Genomic DNA, 19,208 nt, shown 5'->3' on the forward strand with positions numbered 1-19,208 from the left:
TTGTGCCAATGTCCATTCCATCGGCAACAAGTTTCAACATCAACATGATTTTATTGGAGCTTTATTTTGTGGAAAGGTTTGGTTTTCCTGGTAACTTTGGAACACTTGGTACATTAGGAATGCAAGCAAAATCCAAATTGAAACTCAATTTCTTAAAAGATTATTGCAGAATGAGGCAAGCCGTATGCAATTTTGAATTTTTTTTTATGAAAATACACTTCATTGCTTATGTAATGAATGCCTGCATAAAATGTATAATAAAACTCAAAGCTACGTGTAATAAAATTTAAATGCTTGGACGACAAACCACTCTGTGATGGGAAAACGGGCTAATACTGTTGATAAAAGACTGAGGCTACAAAACTGATTCAAGCTTTCCCATTAACAAAGATAATCATCTCAAATTAAAATAAGAGACATGGTGAAATATGCATAACATATTAGTTTCATGGATTTGAGAAAGAAAAGATACATTTTATTCCCTAAGGATCAGTATATGTCCAGGACATCTCCATACTTTGTCTCAGATTGAAATTTGATTTAATGTAGAATACAGGACATATCCATGCACTGAGAAAAGAAAAATAAATAAAACAAGCTAGCTATGCTGTTACTAACAGAAGTATCCAATGCATGGTGAAGCTTCAGTAGCATCCCTGCTGCCTGTGGTATCCAGGCCTATTTAACGTGCTTGATTTTCCAGTTATGTGCTGTCCGAGGTCCACTAGTAATGCCCTCATAGTACCGAGAATGCAGCTTTTGGTTGTTCCAATCCTTGACAAAACTTGAGAATAGATCTCGTGCAGCCTCAGATGAAAGGTCAGAGAAATATATACTTCTCTCTTCCTTCAACCAGGTTGAAAACTCATTGTTCTTGGAGTAGTAGTCATCCTTTGATAGCTCTTCGACCTCGTGTTAAGCAGAAAAGGCAGAAACATCAGGAAAGAATAGTCAAAAGATGGTTAAAATAGCATACAAGTAACAAACCTATCAAACCATACTGCACCAAATCCACAAACATTTTCCCCACAACATTTCACATTGCTATCAAGTTTTGATTTAGGCCACTGCCACTCAACAGCTCACATTAACTTTCAACCAGGCCTTTTCTTCTCGTGCTTAACCTTTTTCTTCTTCTTTTAGGAAAAGGGAGGGGTGATTGGGGGTGGCAAACTCTATCCCGGAACCACCCATTCACACCAGCCCATGTGAAACAAATAGGTTTGGGTGGGGATGCTTCGAAATTAAGTCAGTTCCAAGTTGACCCAAAATCATCTCGATTATAAATGGGCAGGTTTGGGCTCAGACTCCGGACCCACTGGGTGGACCAAGGTGATCTGGCTGGGAACCAATTGCTTCCATACCCATATAGTTGATAGTTCTCTAATTTTTTCATATAGTTTGTTTCACTACCAAAAAAAAAGGTTAAAGTGAAAATACAGGATAGGCTATGAGATTTTGGGATATCGGGTTGCATTTAGCTAGTTATATTCTTGATTAGTTTATGACTTTCATTTTTTTTTTATAATTTTTCAAGTTCATTATGATTGCAATTAGTTATATGAAATTAAATTTGATTTTATGATTTGTGATTTGTGCATACTACAATTTGCTTCATTTTTCAGTTGTGTATGATTGACCAGTGAAGTGAGAACTTAAATGTGTTGTTGGGTGGGTATCGGTTTATATAAAATAAATGGGATGGGTGTGGATTTATATTTTCAAACACAATTATAAATCTACCTAGTATGGGTTGAGTGTTTTTGACCCGAACTTAGTCTGACCCAACCCATGGCTACCCCTAGGGTTGACCCACCCTATTCTCATGCTTAACCTTAATCGCATCATAACTACACAACTATAGATATTCTTGGCGTTGCAAAGTCCTTTCCCTTCATTCTTCTTAAATAAAATCATTTTTCTTATAATGAGAGAACCAGGGAAGTATGACAAATACAATTTGTTGATTATGCATAGAAAATAAATTTCCTAGATTGGATGTAAGGTCTAAACCTTACACTCAAACTGCAAGCATCATACAGGCTATAACCAATTTTCTGAAAGAAGGAAAACAAGCTAAAGTTGGGATCATGTTATAGTAGAAAAGATAAAACTTATCCCCAAAGACCAAGATACAGCTGTATATTTGACCTGTAAAAGATCAAAGCAATTGTCACCTATACCTAGCTGTTAAAATAGACCATATTTTTTTTCATCATAAACTTTCCTGCCAAAATCAAAAGACAGAAACTCTCTCATCCATGCAGAGATAATCTGAATGTTATGGGCAAACAAATGATGCAGTATCTACGAAAGGAAAGTGATGCATAAGCAAGCTGAATGATTTAACCAGCCAGCCAGCCAGCCAGCCAGAGAGAGAGGTTATAATGTTTTGGCTTCACATGACTTGCTATCATACCTGGATCGATGTTGAACAGGATGAAACGAATCCACTGTTGGAAGGAGTAGCCTATCGGGATGATCTAACATTTCAGATTCTAAAGATGATCATAGATGTGGTGAACAGCGTGAAGCAATTGGTCCTTCCAAAAGTTATACGCACCCAATGGCAGAAAACTATACAAGTAGCACAGATATACCAAAAGAAATCCATGGGAAGAATATAAAAGACATGAAAAAGAGAAAAATAACATTTCAGTGACTTGTTGAACAATCAAAACAGTTGCAATGAACTGGAGTCTGCAGGTGACTCAAGCAAAATGACAAATAATGCTATTAAATATGTGCAGGATTTGGTTTTCCCGTAATTCAGATGATCCTAAGACTAAGGGGATCTAATTGACCAAAATTAACCAGAAGAACCATAAAAAGGGCAGCCAGTGCACAAGGCTCTCACCATTGCGAGATTTGGGGAGGATTAGATGTCGCAACCTTACCCTTGCATGTGGAGACGCTACTTCTGTGTTTCAGTCAAAATGGAACAACATTACTGTTGCACCAAGGCTCACCTAGGGGCTGAAAACGGATCGAATACGGATCGGATATTGATATATCCATATTTTTAAACGAATACGGATACGAATATTAAACGGATATTAAAATTAATATTCATATTTGTTCTAAACGGATACGGATACGAATCGGATATTAAACATATCCATAGTTGTTATAAACGGCTATGGATACAAATTGGATATTGAACATATCTATATTTTCTTATCCGAATATAGATATAGATCATATACTTTTTCGGATATTAATCAAATTTGAGCAAAATTCAAAGATGAAAACTAGAAATAAAGACATGATCATTAAAAAAATCAATTTAAAAAATATAATTTTAACAAGTATTTATCAATAATAAAAACTAACAACTTCATAAAGAATATATCGCTCAAGGTTGCTCGTCACCAAAGTAGAGGAGATCTATGCCGCCTCCAAGGTATCTCATGGTTGTCACCGGTTGCAACCGCCGGGTAGAAACTAACAAATGGATGAACCTTCGAAATCCTAGTTGCTTGAAGATGATGAAGAGGAAAAAAAGGATGAAATGGACAAACGAGAGATTTGTGCCTTTCAGGCATGCGAAGCGATTCGAAGGATCTTATTCGAATCAAGTATTCTATATTCGGGTTATTGTCTTAAGTAATGGTCATCTGATATCTGGGTTCCTTTTAGTTAAGATTTGTTAATTACTTAATTGATTCTCTAATTTAACTTAACTTAAAATTCTTCTTTTCACTTACCCTTATTATACAGATATCCAAATCCGGAAAAATCAGGTATATTCGCATCCGTATCCGTATCCGGAAGATTTTTGAACTGACTATTCGAATCCGTACCTGTATCTGATCAGACCAAAAAAACAGTATCCGAATCCAATATGAATCGAATACGAAAATAGATACGGTCGGATATAATCTGAACCGCTTTCAGCCCTAGCTCACCCTCAACTAGCAGAACCATAAACAACTAAATTTAAAAATGTTGAAAAAGCATTCAAAAAAAAAAAAACAATGTCATTATGAAGCTATTCAGCACTCTTAAAAAAGCCAGGTAATAAAATGTTATTTAGCTCGCCAAACAGGAATCTCACACAGATGCTGATTGTCATGAAAAATAAAACTGATCTCTTTGATTTGGTGTAGTTCAAGCAAATTAAGGATGGCCACTGATACAAATCTAGCCATATTCTGGTGTTGAAATCTGACTAAAGCTGTTGGAAGGAGTCACTACAAAGAGAAAATGACAATTCAACAAAGGACGAGCTAATCAGCAGTTGGTGCTTGAAGCTCACAGGAAGATTCTAGGAAAGCATAATTTGGCATAGGGACCATCTTAGTAAAAGGTACAACAGTTGAAATGTTGATAAGCTGTCAAGTTACTATTAGGATATCCCATATATATACTCTTTAGATAGGTCATATCTCCTCAGGTATTAAAAAAATCTTACAATAGACAAGCTTATGGTGTAGGAACAGATCCAATACAATATTTCACAATCACGGTAAAATCAATACCTCTAATGGCCACTTCTTCCATAGGCTAAACAATTAGGGGTAATTTTTGCATAAACATCAAATGTTGGTAATTAATAGCAGCCTCATGTCACAGGGAGCAGTCCTTTGATATTTTCCTAGACATAAAAAGAATCTAGATGAAGATAGAAGATCACAAAATTTTATATAGGGAGATGAGTTCATTTCTGAAGCCAAAATTATAAGCCAATAGGTCAATTGAACCATAGTCCCTTTTCATTTGTTGAGAAAAGTTGCATTTAATTATTATGCATTAGCATTAGCCACTATTCATTTTTTGAGAATAGTTGCATTTAATTTTCAACTGTTTCTAAGGCGACTTTTCATCCTATTCCTATTGAAATCTGCTGCCTAACTATTGAATGCTAGTTTAGGTTCATTTCATCCTATGTCTATAGACTCAAACAAGCTCCAATTTAGAATCTAACGATATAAGACACTGGAAGCAATAAGCACTCAACATATAATGAGAACAATTATTAGGCTAACTGATATGCATCTACCATTCAGACTTTTCATTTGACCTTGTGGTTTAGTGGGACTAGCGACTGATACACTTGATTGCATTATTTCAAAAAAAGCTACAATTAATAGTGTACCTATATGTCGAACTGATTGAATACAAACACAGCTTAGTTTACCCTGGATTATGATCTAGTCAATTAAATCTTACAATTATAGTACTACAAAATAAATTTGTTTTTTCGCCCAAAATGTTCCCATAAAAACAACTCTGTATTTCACTACAAGTACAAATGGGCATTGTTATTAGCGTTAGTTGCTAATGGAAATTATGAATTGTAAAGTAGCAATTAATCAGCTACATTCACAGCTTCTTACTGGGTCAAGCATATAGAAAGCTAAGTTACTTGCTACTTAACAATATTTCAAGCTAAGATTAGCTACCAAAATTATTATTGCAAAGAACATTTTTAGTAAGGTTCTTGTTTTATACTTGTGAGCAAGGATCTAAATACCGGTGTGTATCAGCCTATACCACCCATACTATATTGTATCAGTAAGGTACTGACGCCAGGATGCCCCTCTGTACCTGTCTATTGCAACACATGGTACAGCACCTCATTAATATAGTGCTGGCACCAAGAGACATACCATGTGTGGGTACAATATGGTACCATACCAGTCAACATGTACCAATAAATTATCGTTATGGATAGCGGTACTGGTACTCCGATGAATTATTCTATTTTCAGGTTTAGGCAAGTCTCTTTTCACTTTTTTTTTCACACTTATCTTCTTCTACTACCAACTTTAGTCTAGTCAATTTGAGAAGCAATACCACTAAGTGAACTTCAAACTTCGGTACTCATACTTTCATTAATTATCACTAGTGGCATTTAAAAGTAAATTGGATATATCATTTAACAGTAAATATGTAAACAAAGAATCACCTTAGGAGTCAAGACTAACCAATTGATACACACACACACAAAAAGAAAGAAAGAAAGAAAGAAAATATTCAAGAATCAAAACCAAAAATTTCAATACTAAATATACAGAGTCACCAATACATACATATGAAGACCACATTCCAACATAAGCAACTTAGTCTAATATAACAAAATATATGATAATAATAGGAAGCTTCCTGTCCTTTAATTTTGTACAATTCATGTTTAGTAGTCTATGGCTTGACCAAAATTACAGCTGAAAACATGTTATATAACTTCAAGTCCAAAGATTTTCAAACTGGAAGAACAACAAATTGTAAGAAATGATAGAAACTAATCTAAAATTTATTCGGCTGACTGTTCGGGCTATTGCTTGCTCTAATTTTCAGGTCTTAGTCCATGTCCCATCCCGAGCTGTGACATTTGGTCTAATGTAAATAAGCAAAAAAACCTTATACAACCTAAAAATACCAATAACATAAAGGAAGACCCCACTACTCTTTTCTTGTTATTTAGTGGCTATGACAGTCCACACAAGTAACCACTAAAAGCTATCTACTTTTTTGAGGACCACAATATTCTAAGAAAGTTGAAGCTTTATTTTCCTCTACTTTTTTTGAAAACAAAGTCAAATGTTCCAACAAATGTAAAACGTGATTTTCCATATTATAAGCTTTTCTTGCAAAATAAACAACCATATAAAGGCTTTTCCAAGGAGAAGTTTTTCAAGCCTTTTTCCTTGAGACCAAATAAACTATAAAGGCACAAAGACAAAAAAAACAAAAAGATGTTAGATGTCATACAAGAGAGATGTTCATGTATCATACTTAATCCAATTAGCATGTTTCACTTTGTCAATCAATTAAAACTTTTCCAAGTTCTGTTATGAATACATAGGAGAGAGAATGCAAAGAGAAGTAAAGCAAACAACAAATTTTAAAAAAGAAATCATTACGACAAAATTCAACTTCTAAATTGCATAAATAATCATTCAATGAATAACATTCTCCCAAGAGGCCTCATCAATATGACCATGAGCAGCAACCATGCTTTATCGAACGACTCCTTAAAGAGCAAGCAGAAGAGGAGTATCAATGACTTCATTAGAGGAGATGTTGGAGGAGTGATGCGACGAGCAGAAGGGCCACAAGAAAGGAGGGTGAGGATAGGAAGGGTGACCTAGAGGATAGGAGTCTTGGATAAGGATGTAGGAGGAGGAGGAGTTGTAGAGAGCTTAAAAGGAGCTAAGGATTCAGATTAAGGGATGGAGGAGTTTGTTGCTTGTCTATGTTGCAAGTCATATTAGACTTATTTGGGTTACCTTTGGTAGTCCACACCCAAACAAAGTAAACAAGCTAATGTATAAGTCGGGCTAGCCAAGGGTATATACAACCCGGATCTAGACCTAACTTGGTTTTGTGAAAGGGTTCGGCTTTCAGCACGAATTTAAATACCTCCAAAAGAGGATGGCATAATTGGTACCATATTGTTTTGGTCCAAAAATGACACTTGGATGGGCACCGGCTCACCAAAAAAAAAGCAAAATCAGGACGTGCTGGTTGTCCCAATCGGTACCAACCGACACCAAAGCTAATACGATTAGTACGAAGCCCACCCCAATTGGGATGACACTTTTTAAAGCACGAGAATGAGATGAATTGGCCATTCCAATCGGTTCTGACTGATACAAGCTGGTACAAAGGCCGATATGAGCCAGTAGCAAGGTCGGCTCGCTCAAACAAGCCTGTCCTGGTTGGGACAACAATTTTTTTCTAACAAAAGATGGAGAGTCAATCCATATCCATATTGCATATCCAAAAAAAAAGAAGAGATTGACCATATTACACATCAAAATCCCCCAAAATTGAAAATCTAAAATTCTACCTCAAATTTGCATTCTGATACAGTACCAGTATGCACCATCAGTTATTAAAATCACTAAACTACATTAAGATGTCAATGCCTTTCAATTCCAATTACATTTATATAAAGGGAAATTAGATATCATTAAGACAAGCAAGAAAATAGGCCAAAACCAAGAAAGCTCACTCACTGAATCCATAACCTTCCTGCTGTGTTTGTGCTTCTCCTTTGACTTCTTTTCTGCGAAAAATTATAAAGTTAGACAATACAATACAAATTGCAGCATATCCTAAGTGCACAGAATACTAATATGTAACACCAAGAACAATGACGATCCTTGTCTATTAAAAACCCACATGCCACATGCACCAAACTTTAACAATATATCAGACAGTACAAAAAAAAAAAGACCAGCAGGTTCCAACCACCCGGAGAACAGCTCAAGAAAAATGTAAAATAATGACAAAACACCAAATAAGTAATTTTCGGTTGCTTCATGCCTACCTCCATGGAAGTATATTTTTCATCGGTCAAATGCATCTGATGCAATTATTCATAATGTTGAAGAGAAAATCTCAAAATTACAAGAAGAAAAACTCAAAGATATCAAACAAATGAAACCCTAATAGGGGGAAAAAAGGGGTTTTGAACTGCCGCATGAGCAAATCAATAAAATCTCCTAAGAAAAACTTAATTAGACTACAAGAACACGAAGAGATAGCAAACAAACCGACCTTTCCCTTCTCGACTTCTCGAATGCTTGTGAGATTTCTCGCTCTTCTTCTTCTTCTCTTTACTTCCGTCTTTCCGGCTCTGCCTTTCTTTGTCATCTCTCTTCCGGTGCTTTCTGCTCCTCTTCTCTTCATCTGGATGAGAAGAACAGGATCAAATTGAGGGTTTGAGGAGGGCAAAGCCGAAGAAAAAGGGGAGATATTTTATAAATTTCCAACCTTCAGAGGGAGAAGCAGAAGGAGATGATCGCCGCTTTCTGGACTTCGCCTCGCTGCCCATTTCGCCGAACGGTCGAGTTCGAAGCCAGGAGACCGAGGAGAGCGAAGAAGAGGGCCAAGAGCCGAGGTAAGCGCATCGGGTTCGGGTTGTTATCTTTTGCCCGACGGAACGATCGATCTTCTTTCGCGATGTCAACCACTGGATCGCGCCTCGCGCAAATCTCAAAGCACTCCGAATTTTTCATAACATCCAACAATTCAACGGTTGCCGTCATGAAGGTAGGTGAATAATTTTTTTTTTGCTAGGAGGTGAATAATTCAAACCATCAGCAGAGGGCTAGCCCATGAATTCCAAAAGTAATTGGATAAGGCTCATGGAGCATTGGCTTCCGGCAACGTGGATGAGTGCCACTTCTTGCTTCGAGACATTTGAACCATAATTAATGGCAGCGTGGCTTTTTAGACCAAACATATTTATAAAAAAACTAATAGGACCGCAGATTGGATGGTCGCCGATCACTCCGGAAGAGCTATGGTTAGATTGAAAAGAGAGAGTTGGCTAAAGCACTCTATGACTTATTATTTTTTGACCATTTTGAATGTATCCAACAGTATGAATCATCCATTATTTTTTTTTTTTTGCTACGATATGAATCATCCGTTTAGCAAAAAAAAAAAAAAAAAAGCATTGGCTTGGCAATGGAAACTAAAATTCCATCAACATGTCATGAAATGTAGAAGATACATACTTTTAGGATATTCATGAATCATGAATTCTCTTCACTTGGTATATATACAATAGTAGAAGGTTATCATTTACTTAAAAATAAAATAAAATAAAAGAGAGAACATTTTCAATTCAAAAATCTCCTTTATAACACCAGAGTGAACTAAAAAATTTTGCTCTCTCCGAAGATTTTCCTGTGACATCTGCAAGCCGGATATATAGATACGATAAACATGTCACTGCTGGCATGACAAAGGAGGTTAATTTAGTTAAATGAGTCAGACAAGAGGGGAAGGAAAATATATGCCAACCAGGTGAAACGTACAGAAGAAAGTACACCATAATTAAAAATAATGAGGGCAGGCAGAACACATTTATGATTCTAAATACAAGTTTTCTCAAGTTTATTTGATCATAAAGGAAGCAAAACTCTAAATATTCAGACGGCCATTGGGGTTGGGCTTGTCATCATCTATCATGCCCATGGTCAATCAGATCCATCAAATGATATAGCAGGGATAGCAATTACATATAGATATAGGCATGACTATATGACCCGAGTCATATGAAGGGCAATGTTCAGTTCAATACTAAACCTTTTATCTTCAAGCAGGCACAAGTAACATGTCAGCAAAAAGAAGACAAATATAACTGTATTAACACGTTTCAAATAAGTCCGGTAGTCCAGCAGAGAGCAGGAAGCAAGTAGATTCTGTTTCTGATAGTTACAACAACCACCAACTAGATCTTCCACTGGACTGCTTCATTTGTACTATATATTGATAGTATAGCTACACAATTTATTGCATGTAAGAATGCAGAATCATGAAGTTAGCAAGTGAACCTCTTTGATTGGTGACACAAATGCATGTGATCTTCTGTTTCTTTTTCCAATATAATCTTCTTAACTCATCGTCCAAGTTGAATCATGTCGGAGCTTGTCATATGGAAGTTCAGTAACATGAGAATGCACCATAGTAGACTAGACTGTCACTGATGGTTATATCCTTTCCAAAACTTACATTTTTCTTAAAATAATTGTTCAGTATCCTCTCCATCCCGGTTGCTATCAGTCCTATCGTCTTCACATACCCCAGCAAGTCAGCTCATTATATTCGGAGCCAATTGAAGTATCACTAGTTGTCACACTGCAAAAATGTTGCAACAAAAAATGATCCAGTGCTCTTATCCTGCACTGCTAAAACATAGGAACAAGGTCAATCAGCATAAGAATTGTATAGAGCCAAGCCTCATGAGCATTTTCTAAAAGAACGTTAGATTGGCAACATGAAATAATAGTACGAAGCTCCGACCATCAGCTAGTGGAAGACATTGCTTCTTCAATCCTCCTGATGACTACACTAAGGCTGTGGCCATTCTCTAAAGCTTTAACAGCAGCTCTGTGTGCATGTTTATGCCACTTCAGAAGATTGTAGGATTGCATAACAGACCAGCGTGCACGATTTGACATCTGCAACATTGATAATAAAGCCTTAATCCAGTAACTGCTAAAGTTTACAGAGAACATAACAGAGTAATTGTGTTGAGACCTGCGCAATATTCAATGGAGGTTGTAAGAGAACACAAACACTTCTGAATAAATTTTCATCATTTTCTCCACCTTCTGCCTCTCCATAAACAAGAGCTTCAGCTGCAATACCAGCAAAAAGCACCATGCAGTACCTAGACATTTGATTTAGCATGTCCACGAGTTAATGATAGAAAAGAAGTTTGCTCAACCACAATAACAATAACGACAGGGTTAGTTGAATGATGACTGCTGTTACATGCTTTTAGCCTCATTATTTCTAAGATATACCTGTCAAAAGCAGTGCTACTAAGACGGCCCTCTGTGAGCTCATTTTCCAACTTCTCATCCCAAAACTGAGTTCCTGCCTGCAGAAAAGATTCATCATCAGGCCTAGCATAAAGCTTCTCTTAGTGAATTCATAGAGGAAACTAAGGCATTGCTATACAAAGTGCAAAAGTAAATTGTTCGAATTGCATATTTTATTAAACTAGAAGTGCTCATCTAAAAGCAATAAATCCAATTAAATGCAAACAAGAAGACAAAAATTGCACAGAGGAAACCAAAATAGCACTTGAAAGCAACAACCTGCAAGTCCAATAAACAAGGTCAATGGTACAAATTCCAACTATTTGAGCAAAAGCTTTTTTCCATATTTTTCAATTTCTCCATCATGGAAATTCACATGAATCATGCAGACCCTCGATTGAAGTTCTATGATCTTATGCATTCCAACCACCTATTTTTTAGTGAACGTTAGCAATGTGATGGAGTTTAGAAGTTAGCAGAATATCCACCCAAATAAGAGCTTTATTCCAAAAAATCTGTTATTTAGGCTACAAGTTATCATAATACATGTAAAGCCCTAGTTGACTTTTGCTTCCTACCTTTGGATAAGAGAAAGGTTCGTTGTCTCGGTATTGAACCCTGTACCAGTACTATCCTATTACAGTATCGGTATGCAGTATGGTATGAGATAGCGAGGCATGCAGAGTATTGATATGGTTTAGAAATGCGCACTGGTATGGTATGAGAATGCTTACTAGTACAGTATGAGAATCATACCGGTTCGGTACCGGTACAGTACAGTATGCCTAGTACGGCAAACCCTGAATAAGAGACTTAATTGATCTCAAAGACATAATCTAATTGTTCATGGACCTAGGCATGTTATAGAACGGCTTAAATCATGCAACAATGGTTCTTTCAAAATCTTAGTTCATGAGCTCATGCCGATTCATAATTCCAATTAATATTTCTGGTTAGTTGAACATCATATTTCATGTCGGCAGTGCCTGACTACCATCCATAGTTTGTGGTTAGTCGGGCCTATGGAAGAACCATGGCCACCTTCCTTAGCCTGTATTTTTTTATTTTTTATTCTTTTCGCTTTTTCTTCGTGCATTAAATCCTCCATGCCACATTCATGCTACAGTGTCGGATTTCTTCCCCTGCCAACCCCTCCAACCATGCACATCTCTACATATTCCACGTCCCCTTAACATGCTGCCACAAAATTGGAGTCCAAAAGTATGCATGCTGGGAACATTATTCTTAAGCAAGAACGTAGGTCAAAACTTCAAACTACGTCATATAATTTTTATAATTTCTAGGTGTTCTTCATTTCTCTCTTACATACAAATCCAACATTTTAAACTAAACAAATTGATTTCTTAATTGTCTTTCATTTCTGCTATTAAGTGGGAATCTAGACAACATTTGGATCTAAGTTCTTTCTTCTTATTCCAAATATTGTTTCACATTAATCATTTCTTTCTACAATATCAATATTAAGCAATCAATCCTGCTAAACTGCAACAACATTTATGTAATTTTATCCACTGGAAACAAGTACATGCACATACAAAATAATTATTAAAGAAACAGAAAATAATGAAAACATTAACTAACGATTTCTGCCAAATAAGAATTAAGAGCAGAAACAATATAAATGCCTCAAAATTCAATTCCTTGCCTTCTCATACATCATTAGGCACTTTAAATCATGTAACAATGATGCAATACTCATAGAATAATGAGGCACAAAACAGTCCCAGTAGCAAAAACATAAGAAGCAATTTGTTGAAAAATGGAAAGAATGGATATCTGACTGCCCAGTTCTGCTAAAACTGAATTATGAGCAGTGTAGATATATATATAATAAATGACTTAAATTTCATTTGCTTGCATTTTCATGGAGGATACAGGTTTCCTTTTTCAAACAAGTATATGGACAAGGAATATCTTTAAGATGCGTAAAATAAGTATAAAAGTAGATGAACAAAACTAAAATGCACTACTAGCATGTAAGCAATATAGAAGAGAACCTGGCCCTGAATGCCCATCTGCAGTGCCACGAAGGGATCCAAAATCACACCTCGAATTGGACAACCCATAAGATAAGCTGCAAAGAAATATGAAGATAAAATTAGATCAACTATCAAATTGTGCAATTTGCATGATGAATTTATAAAGTTAATGAAAACTGGTATACAAATCCTTATGTCAGCTATAATGTCAGAGAAGCATGTTCAAGGGTTATCAACGTCCAAAGCTAATCTGATAATTACCAACGAGAAGATGCCCTGCTTCATGAACAAGAACGCGCCGCTTATACGGAGGCCAAAAGCATAAGATTTGAGCAAGACAGCTGCCACCTAGAAAAATTGCATCTAACATTGCTAATGCCAACATGGCTGCTAAGTTAGGTCGTATGTCTATTCCCTGAGAGAGCAGAAAAGATACACCTCCAAGGCAAGCAATCAACACAAGTCTGGAGCTTCCAGAAAGACCCCACTTCTTTGGTGCAAGCTTCAAGGCTGCAAGATGTCAAATGAATGACCGAGTTAGTCCAGAATTATAATGAAAAAATAAAGGCAGGAGGATACTTGTTCTATAAAGCAACATGCAGATAATTTAGTACAAGTAACCTTGAGTTCCAAGGACCTGTAAACCCATATATAGTAAAACACTGGCTAACAAATGTTATGAAATCAAACAACTAGATTTTGAAAACTTATAAGAAATTGGGAACTGAGAATTTGGAAAAGCCTCTAGAGAAATTTTACCTTCCAAACCAGTTGATTCCTTTAGAACTGTTGGAGTTACATCTCTTGGCCCCTCTAAAACTGCAAATGCAAGAAATTACATGATATTAAAATGCACAAGAATTCCCAGAAGTAAAATATTAAAATGCTTAGATGTATAAATGAACATAATAGCATTTAAGAAGAGAATCCCGTGCCATAATATAACAATCCTCCTTAATTATCATCAGCACATCAATATAAAAACTGAAGTGAGCATGAGCCTTGGCACAAGGCTGCTCCATTTTGACCTAAAGGTCACAGGTTCGAAACACAAAAACAGCCTCCATGCATGCAGGGGTAAGGCTGCGTACATTTGACCCTCCTTAAACTCCTCAATTGCAGGAGCCTAATTTACTGGGGCACCCTTTTTTATGTCAATGTAATAACTGAAGTATTTTCCAAAAGCACATAATTGATTCATAAGAAACAGATGTGATTTTCATTACACAAAATAGGCACGCAATAGCTTCTTTTATTTTCTAAAATCTAAGCTTCAGGAAAAAAATATGCATATTTTAGTTCAGAATAAGGAAAATATACTAGATGTTCCAACATGCATTGTTAATAATTAATATTAGATATTCTTAATTGGGTAAATATACACTTGTATATCTATTAAACTCCAGAAATAAATATCTCCAGACCAAGAAGTGCAGGTCTATTACATTAGTAATGTATGGAGAAAAGGGAGAAATCTAAACATTAATATTTCAGAACAACAATTATGCAGGCATTTACATTTCCTATGTGGTAAAAGGATTAAGTATAGCAAGGCACGCCCAATTTGGTCAGAGGTCAGCAAGATATGGATATGTATCATGCTTAATGCTGTGCAGGTTTTGTGGCCATCTGTGTTCCAAATCTCATAACAAAGGAAACGGTACAAGCTGGTCCGTGCCCCTTGGCGCACACCAGCACAAACCTATATGACGACATGGTTAACTATGCAAGACATGGAGGAATATAACCCTGCACTATGCTCATATATTGAATACGTATTACATGTCATATGATATGGAAATGCCCTGATATGGCACTTGAATCCATGAGTACAAATTATAAGGGATTCTTCGGAGCTAAGCCTCTTCAAAGTTTGAACTGAAATAGATCTGCGTGTGCCATTGCCTATACACAAACACATACAAATATAAACAGAGGGAGAAAGAGACAACATAATAAACTGGTCACTCCTACCAATTTTATTGTCCGCTATAGGATTAGGAGTAAATCATCTAAATTAAAAATAGGTTGTAACCTGCTATGCAAATCTCCTATTTTGCTCCATTAGAATTCAATTGAAGGTTGAGATCAAATATCTAATAAGTGATAAGATAATAACCCTGTCAGGTGATGCATAACAGACAGCCAACCAACCTCAACCAGATTAGTAAAGCACACTTCAAAAATGCTGGACAATATAAATGGCATAGCTCTTATCTGCATACTTACATTATAAACCAAAAACAGTAATATCAAAATGGTAAGTCATCTTTCGCCTGCCTTGAATTTCGTTTTGGACCTTAGGTGCATGACTGAAATCTAATAGTGGAGAAAATACAAAATTTCCTTCTTTTAGCATAAGTAGATGCCTGGTGAGTAGAGCAAACTAACTTCTCCATCCATAATACAACCATTTGCTAGGCATTATAACTATGCTAATCAGTTCAATTGAATTCAGGGTGGTTCTAGTGGAGGGGTGGAAAGGGCTGAAGTTCTTATTCTCTCAGTAAGTTGAACATTCTGTTTGTATAGAAATCAAGATGCCTTTCAAGTAAGAGATGAAGAGGTGGTTAAATTAAAGCTTTACCATGTGTTGATCTGGACTCTGGAGGTAAAAGAAATTGACGGCTGCACATGGAAAAATGTGATAAAAAAACTAATATAAAAGGTAGGTTGGGCTGGGACCGGAAAGCCATTAGAAATGTTCTGGGATTAAAATAAATAAATAATAAATAAACAGACAAATAAATAATAGTAGATGCCTTGGTTGCTTTGGCATGAGGACAAGATTCAGGGTGGTTTCAGAAATCAAATCAGATATTGATATAAGAGTTACATAATCATTCTAATCCCTAAGCCTATGAGGGAAAGGGGACAGCATTTGGATTCCTGCAATTAAAAACAAAAAATCTAATAAAGGTTTAGAAGACATTCAACACTTATTCAATCTAATCAAACATGTGACAATTTTCAGGCCAAGAAAGGTACTGTGCTGATCATGCTGGCTTGGCATTGGCATGGTGTACACCATGACATGACATGCCGTGCTAGTGCTAGTGCTGGTAAGGCACTTACAAGGTACATGCCATGCCATACCAACCATCCCAACTAATTTTAATCCATACCCCACACTAGAGAGTCACTCTGGAAATTATAGAATAATTATGGAATTTACTTTAAATACTTCTAAAATCTTTCTTTTTCTTTTTTTCCTGCATGGAGGTGCTTTTACAGGCTCATAGGTAGTTGTATCCTGGATGCAAAATATCCATATTTTCTCACTTCATGTGTGAACTTCTGTTGATAATAATTATGGGCGAGTTTACTAGTAACAACCTTGCAGAAAGATAAATTCAAGACACCTCACTAGCTCATATTTATGTTAAGCATAAACATCTATACCATCTCAAGAAATGTTGTGACTTCTACGGACTTGTTCCCGAGCTTCTCTAACCAACTCATTTCTAGCTTGATGAAATTATAATTGAATTGCAAAAGTCTAACTCGCTATCTCCACATTGTTAAGCTTGCATTGCTTTTAATTGTAAGCCATCTTGAATTATATGCAACAATGAATTTGACAATTGTCTTATAACAATCCCTTTAAAACCCCGAATGTTCTTCTTCAACAAATACATAACTTTTTATAGGCCAGTCCATATTCTAGGTTTTGAAATTTTTACTACAGCAATAACAGCTTGATTTAAAAAAACAACATATTTGTTGAAGGAAAGATAAATTATCCTATAGTTGACCACTAAGGAAAAAGCAAGCTGTTATTATGATTAGCCTATAAAATGACCAAGAGAAGGATAAAAGTGGATATGAGAGTTTTAGGAAATAGGGAGGGAACATTTAGGAATAAGATAAGAAAAACTGGAGGAGGGGTTAACAAAACATCTAACAAAGAGAGGGAGGAAGTAATGACAGACTAGAGAAATGGCAGCTGACCAACAAGACGAGCGATGCTGAACAAGGTGATGTCCAACCATCTCTCATATTTATAAGGATATTTTCATAAAAATGTACTCTTTATCAAATTAACAGTTCCATCTTTTCAAAAATTAACCAACTCTGACCATATTTAATCCACACTATAAATTGATTTCCATTTCAAGGTTTCCTTCCTCATGTTAAAAGTTTCCCTCTAGACTCCTTCTAATCCTAAACTATCATGTGGATCATCATAGGTTGCATTCTTATGTTTACTAGCTTGTTTGCTTACTTAGCTTTTTAATATCTTATGAAATACTTTATGCAATTTCTTCTTTACCATTTACAGCAACATGACCTTCCCAGACCACCTCTTGGACTCCAATAACCGTGCGTAAGACCCTTGAATGCTCGAAGGACTTGTCCAGCATTCTTAAATGAAGTTGGATATCCAATAATAAGTTAGTCCATTTCAAATGGAAAAATATGACCGCAAAGATGACTGGTCGAAGGAGCAAAATTCAAATTTAAATGTCGCACCAATAGTAAATAATTTCCTTTCTGTTTCTCCTTATGAGAATGCCACAGCTTTTTTCTTTCTTTTTTTCTGAGAGTGATGAGAAAAGGGAGATAGATATCATATATGCCATTAACATGATAACAGTAGCATTTTTTCGTGACAACCAAACTGAACCCAAGCGGGAGAAAAAAACATGAGCAAGAAAAAACATCAAAACCTATGATAGCATCAAATTCTCATCAAAGCTACTCCACTCTCGAGTAAAAAGACGAAGAAAAAAAGAGGAAAGAGAACGCAGTCTCCATACCAATGTTCCTGAATTTACCGAAACTCGGAAGAAATCCCCGTGCCTGGAGGAAGTCATAGGCGCTCCCGACGAGCCTCATATCATCAGCATTCAAGCAAGTATCAAGCACCTCCCAGTCCCTCTCCGGCCTCAGCAACTCCCGAGAGTACAACTCCGAAGGAATCGAAGAAGCAACGGAATCCATGTAAGGAGGAGGAGGAGAAGGAGACAAGGAAGAGGACTGGGTTGGGAAAGATTCCATGGATTTGAGGAAGCGAAGAGCCCGAGCGAGGTCCTTCTCACGCACGGCGTCCTCGTACTCCGCCCATTCCTTGAGGGCTTTGATGGAGGGCGGATTTAGGGTTCTTCGAAGGGAAATCCTTCGAATTGGGAGGGAGAAGGGCGGGGATTTGGGGGGTTTAAGGAGAGCGGCACAGGGGAGGGCTGGGGAGAGGGAAGAGAAGAGTGGAGAAGCCATGGACGGTAAAACCCCAAAAAACAAAAAAAAATATTGCAGCGCGGAAGCGGAGATATTATATTATATTACTTCCGGTTGCATTATACGATTTTCTACGAAATTCGGCAACACTTGCCGACTTGTGGTGCGTGAAGAAAAAAATACTTAAGGGATTCTTTATTAAATATTGAATCATTTGTCTCTATGCATCTTAACTTATTTGTATTGAACTTACTTTTATGTTTGGATCAAGCTTGAGTTGAGTCCAACACACTTTAAAGGTGCCAAGATATTCAAAATTGGTGTTTATTTAGGCAGGCTCGATCTTAATTTCAAGTCAAGCTTAATTATATCTAAGTTCGAACCATCAAGACTCAATTCTAGGCCTATAGCTATACACTTTCATCAAGATGAAATACATAATACTAGGATTGAAATGAAGACTATTTGCCTAGAATGAGACTATTTTTACTAAATATTATAAATTTATTTGAAATAAAGGACTTCGTGCCAAAGGACTGCCATAGTCTTTGATAAGTAATTTTACAAATACAAACTAAGTGAAGGCCCGATAGAACCAAAGTGAAAGAAAGAAATAGTTTTTTTTTTTGAGAAAAATGGGGTTGACTAGCATCACCCACTCCATTAAGCTAATGTACGAAAACATGAACCCTACAAGGGCTTCCAAAGTTTATTAGAAACACGAGACACAAATAGGATGAAA

General features: G+C 36.4%; 2 protein-coding genes across 5 annotated transcripts; both read right to left on the reverse strand.

Moving 5' to 3' along the window:
* Positions 1-427: 427 nt before the first annotated feature.
* LOC103713179 (style cell-cycle inhibitor 1) lies at positions 428-8,879 on the reverse strand. The gene is made up of 4 exons (XM_008800009.3): positions 8,725-8,879; positions 8,509-8,640; positions 7,965-8,014; positions 428-909 (listed from the first exon to the last, which is right to left on the reverse strand). The coding sequence occupies exons 1-4, from the start codon at positions 8,783-8,785 to the stop codon at positions 679-681; spliced, it is 474 nt and encodes a 157-aa protein (XP_008798231.1). The 5' UTR covers positions 8,786-8,879; the 3' UTR covers positions 428-678.
* Positions 8,880-10,078: 1,199 nt separating this feature from the next.
* LOC103713192 lies at positions 10,079-18,528 on the reverse strand. Of its 4 annotated transcripts, none has more exons than XM_017844301.3 (8): positions 18,049-18,528; positions 14,048-14,107; positions 13,550-13,798; positions 13,307-13,383; positions 11,271-11,347; positions 11,002-11,134; positions 10,765-10,922; positions 10,079-10,599 (listed from the first exon to the last, which is right to left on the reverse strand). In XM_017844301.3, the coding sequence occupies exons 1-7, from the start codon at positions 18,503-18,505 to the stop codon at positions 10,767-10,769; spliced, it is 1,209 nt and encodes a 402-aa protein (XP_017699790.2). In that variant the 5' UTR covers positions 18,506-18,528; the 3' UTR covers positions 10,079-10,599; positions 10,765-10,766. The 4 variants fall into 4 exon arrangements, with proteins under 4 accessions (XP_017699790.2, XP_017699789.2, XP_008798243.3 ...); XM_017844300.3 differs by having other exon boundaries at positions 10,079-10,641; XM_008800021.4 differs by having other exon boundaries at positions 10,079-10,646.
* Between the last annotated feature and the right edge of the window lie 680 nt (positions 18,529-19,208).

This window comes from Phoenix dactylifera, chromosome 12 (assembly GCF_009389715.1).
Source record: "Phoenix dactylifera cultivar Barhee BC4 chromosome 12, palm_55x_up_171113_PBpolish2nd_filt_p, whole genome shotgun sequence".
Lineage (NCBI taxonomy): Eukaryota > Viridiplantae > Streptophyta > Magnoliopsida > Arecales > Arecaceae > Phoenix > Phoenix dactylifera.